Source organism: Silene latifolia, chromosome 2 (genome assembly GCF_048544455.1).
Source record: "Silene latifolia isolate original U9 population chromosome 2, ASM4854445v1, whole genome shotgun sequence".
Taxonomy (NCBI): Eukaryota; Viridiplantae; Streptophyta; class Magnoliopsida; order Caryophyllales; family Caryophyllaceae; genus Silene; species Silene latifolia.
Window position 1 is genome coordinate 17,027,695 of NC_133527.1, and position 3,972 is coordinate 17,031,666.

Consider the following 3,972-nt stretch of genomic DNA (forward strand, 5'->3'; position numbering starts at 1 on the left):
ATGTAAAACCAATTGTGTATTTTTTATTAGAAATAAAAAGGTGAAAACATTATTTTAAAAATTCGTAAATCGTCTTTTTAGATGCGCGGAACATTGTTTTTACCGCTTTTTATTTTAAGGTTAATACACGTTTTAAAAAGATTATACAACTAACTTTATAAGTGTACTATTAATGTCATAAATTAGTTGTATGCAAAAGTATAAAATTATTGTGTTATTTTTAATAGTAATAAAATAACTTAACTTAAAATGTCTTCTTATGGTAGTAAACTTTTTTTTTCTACTCTTATTAATATTATATTTAATAAATTATAACATTAAATTAAAAGTACACTTCATTTATGCAAAAAAATTAATTGACAATGTCTCTTTATAAAAGAAATCTAAAAAGTACCGTGCTATAGCACGGGAACTACACTAGTTAGTAATTAGGAGAAGTTTGGAGAATAAGGAGGTATGTGTATTAGTTTATGTTGGGGGAGAGGAGCCAAAAGGCAGGGAGAAGGAGGTATATCCGTAATTCCGTATATGTGTGTAGCTACTTCTTGAGGTTGACAATTGTGATTGCATTTTGTCAATACGACGATCCAGCGAATTACAAATCAAAGCATTTTTTTTTTTTTTTTGTATTATATGAGATGGGTAAGTTTCTAAGTAATCCACTTAAAAGACAAAAGTGGAAAAATAACTAGAAGAATGGAGGAAATTATGGAGATGAGAGATAACGAATCGGGATTACGGTTGTAATGGAATATGAGGAAATAATTTGAAATTTTTTTGAAGCTTACCATTGAAATAGAAAACGAAGAAGATGAAGATCGAAAAATGTGGAACGTTGCTTTTACCTGCTGTTATAGGTTAATAAAGGGTTAATTCTGTTTAAAGAGTGTTTAAAGAGGAGGGGGGGTAATAGTTGGATATATTGGTAGTTAAATTAAAGTTTAGAGTATTTTGAGAAGCACCTTAATAGTTTGGAGTATTGTCATTAAATAATACTTATATAATTGCATCTTTTCCTACATAAAAAAATAAATAAATAAATAAATAAAATAGCATCAAAAACAAAACAAAAAAAAAAGGAAAAATCGTGGTAATAAACACACAACAAACGTTGAAATGTGTATATTTGAGAAAATCAAGCCCAAATAGCTAATAAGGCCATAAAACCAGCACCAAGAAGCAAAGCAATGTTAGCACCAAGGAACAATCTTTTGTTAGATTGGACCTTCGGGTTCATAAAGTCTTGGGCCAAAAGATCTACAAGTGCCATGTATATCAATATTCCTGCTGCTATTGCATCCAACAAGCCTTGTACGATCAAGGCTGTTGGGCTATTTTCATTATACACATTGGTTATTCCGATTCCAATTGCGATCCCAACTGGAGTTGTCACGGAGAAGAATATTGCCATACACAAAGTTGATGCTGACTTAAATGATGCCTGCGTTGTGTAACTCATTTATAGTTAGCTATAATAACGGAGTAATAGATTATAAGGTGTCGTTTGGTTGTTATTGGGGAATAAAGTCCTATGAATTTATAAAACACATGAAATTAGACAATTCATGTAAATTGCTCAAAAGCTGTTTGGTTGACATACTGAAATTATGCATCCGGGAGTTGACAATTATTCATGGGAAAAAAGTTCCAATTCACCCGTTTTAAAATGGCAACTAATGGAGCACTAAAAGTATATGTTTTAATGTCGAGGGTGATTATTTTAATTAACAATAACCCTTTAGTAATTTCATCATGCTAATTTATTGTAAGATTTTTAAATCTACCGCATTTAAAAAGACAGAGTAAGAAGTGATAAGGTGTTACATACCTGCGCAATACACCCACCAAGTCCCATACCCTCAAAGAATTGATGGAAACAAAGCGCTGCCATGAGAGGCTTAATTGTGTCAATACTTTGTGATGTTCCCAAAGATATTCCGATAATCACTGAATGGACCACTATTCCCATCTCCAACACCTATTTCAAATATAACAACATTATACAACGTTGTTAATCAAACAAATAAAACGACAATTCATAATTATAATGACATTTTGTACGACTAAAAAGTTAGTCCCTCCGTACAGTATGATCTTCCTGGTTAAATATTAACTGATCTGGTACCCCACACATTAGCGAATTTGAATGTATTCTTTTTCACAAATCGTATCATGAAAAGTGGGTACAAAAGTAAATTCACATAAGAAACATCCTCAAGGCTACTGAAGGACAAAAATTAATAGGGGGTATTTGGTTGGATATCTCATGAATCGAAACTAAGTTAAATATCTAATAAATTCTAATTCTATATTTCTACCCCAAATTCTTGGAAATTCTTTAGCCAACTTCCTCAAAGGTAAACCGAGTTAGATATCAAATAAATTTTAATTCCACCCAAATTCCCGATCGAGAATCGTATAGCCAATTTCCCTAATCTTTTAAACTTTGTTTCTCGACTCTCGTTGATATAAACAGTTTCGTTAATTAATAGTTAACATGATTCGACCCGAGGCACTAAATAAGCAATCATGTACAAGATTCCTTCAAATAAAAGTGAAATCTGAAAATAACATGCTACATGCGTATTTAGCACGATATGTAAATAATATTACACCAAATAGAAGAAATTTGAGCTTATACTAATATGCATGGTCTATCAACGCCGAACATTGTTACATTACTCCTCTTAGTCCTCCAATTATTTTCCTAGTGTTTTAGGGATAGCCAATTTCGTAAGTTTATTCATGCTAAAAAATCGAAACAAAATAAACTAGATCGATTCAGTCAAACAAAATTTATAATTTCTGCCTAGCAATTACCTAAATCGTAAAACACTAATAGTTACGTTTGAATAGCCTAAAATTCAGCGTGACTTAAACTATAAACTATAATTAAGTAAAAAATCATACCTGAGAAGTGACCTTATATCTAATACGGTCCAACTCACTCAAACCCTCATCGGGAAACACAGACACAGGAATAGCTCCATGGGCGTGCCCGTGTGTCGCATGAGTATGCAAATGGACATGCCCATCACGGTCTCCTTGGTTCTCCTCGTCGACGGTGGCGGCGTTCTCTCCGGAGTGAATTTTACGGTAATGCCCAGTAGCAAATGCGTCAATCATTAAGGTCCCGAGTGATCCTACCATGGCCGCTAATCCTGTAAAAGGGAATTTTCCCCAAGGGTTCTCCTTAAGGCATGGGCTAGTAAGACTCTCGAAGGCATCGGGTAACACGTGTATGAACCCCGTCGACAATATAACCCCTGCCGCGAAGAACTTTACTAGGAAAAACAGGTTACTCTCCGGGCTTAAGGCGGGAATGCGCTTGCCTAGTATAGGTAAACACACCCCTATAGCACTGGACACTAATATGATAACAAGTGCCGCAACTTTGTACCTTAGAACGACTTTATTGTTCCTGCTGCTAGATTCACCTGATTGCTCGCATGTGCAATCTCCCGCGACCAACGTAGGGAGAAGCACTAGAGAGACGAGAATTAGACTTTTTAGTGTTTGTTGTGACATTGTTTGAGAAATCCTTAATAAGGTTTGTAATACTAGGAGAAGAGTAGTGGGAGAGGGTAACGAATAGAGCTTTTATTTAATGGAGTTTATCAAGTGAGCCAGCATTGAACATATTATATAGGAGATAAAATCATAGCAATTAAGTATCGGTATACCGTAATAATACCAGTTTTAGCTTAAATAGGTATCTAATAAGAAGAGTAGTGGGAGACGATAACAATAGCTTTTATTGGAGGGAGTTTATGTATAATCTATATATCTATATCTATATCTATATAGAATCAATCAATCAATCATCAATACATATATATAAAGCAGAAACTTTTCGAGCGATATTAGAGAGTCCAACTTTTTTAGAATTCCTAACAAGAGTAGATTTCGAAACAAATTTAATAAAATTCTCCTAATAAAAGTAGATTTCTTAATATTTTAATAAAGTTATCC

At 33.5% G+C, this 3,972-nt stretch overlaps 1 protein-coding gene across 1 annotated transcript; it reads right to left on the minus strand.

Moving 5' to 3' along the window:
- Window positions 1–1,094: 1,094 nt before the first annotated feature.
- Window positions 1,095–3,648, minus strand: LOC141628549 (zinc transporter 1-like). Its single transcript, XM_074441679.1, has 3 exons — window positions 2,911–3,648; window positions 1,829–1,978; window positions 1,095–1,441 (listed from the first exon to the last, which is right to left on the minus strand). The coding sequence occupies exons 1-3, from the start codon at window positions 3,526–3,528 to the stop codon at window positions 1,136–1,138; spliced, it is 1,074 nt and encodes a 357-aa protein (XP_074297780.1). The 5' UTR covers window positions 3,529–3,648; the 3' UTR covers window positions 1,095–1,135.
- Window positions 3,649–3,972: the final 324 nt, after the last annotated feature.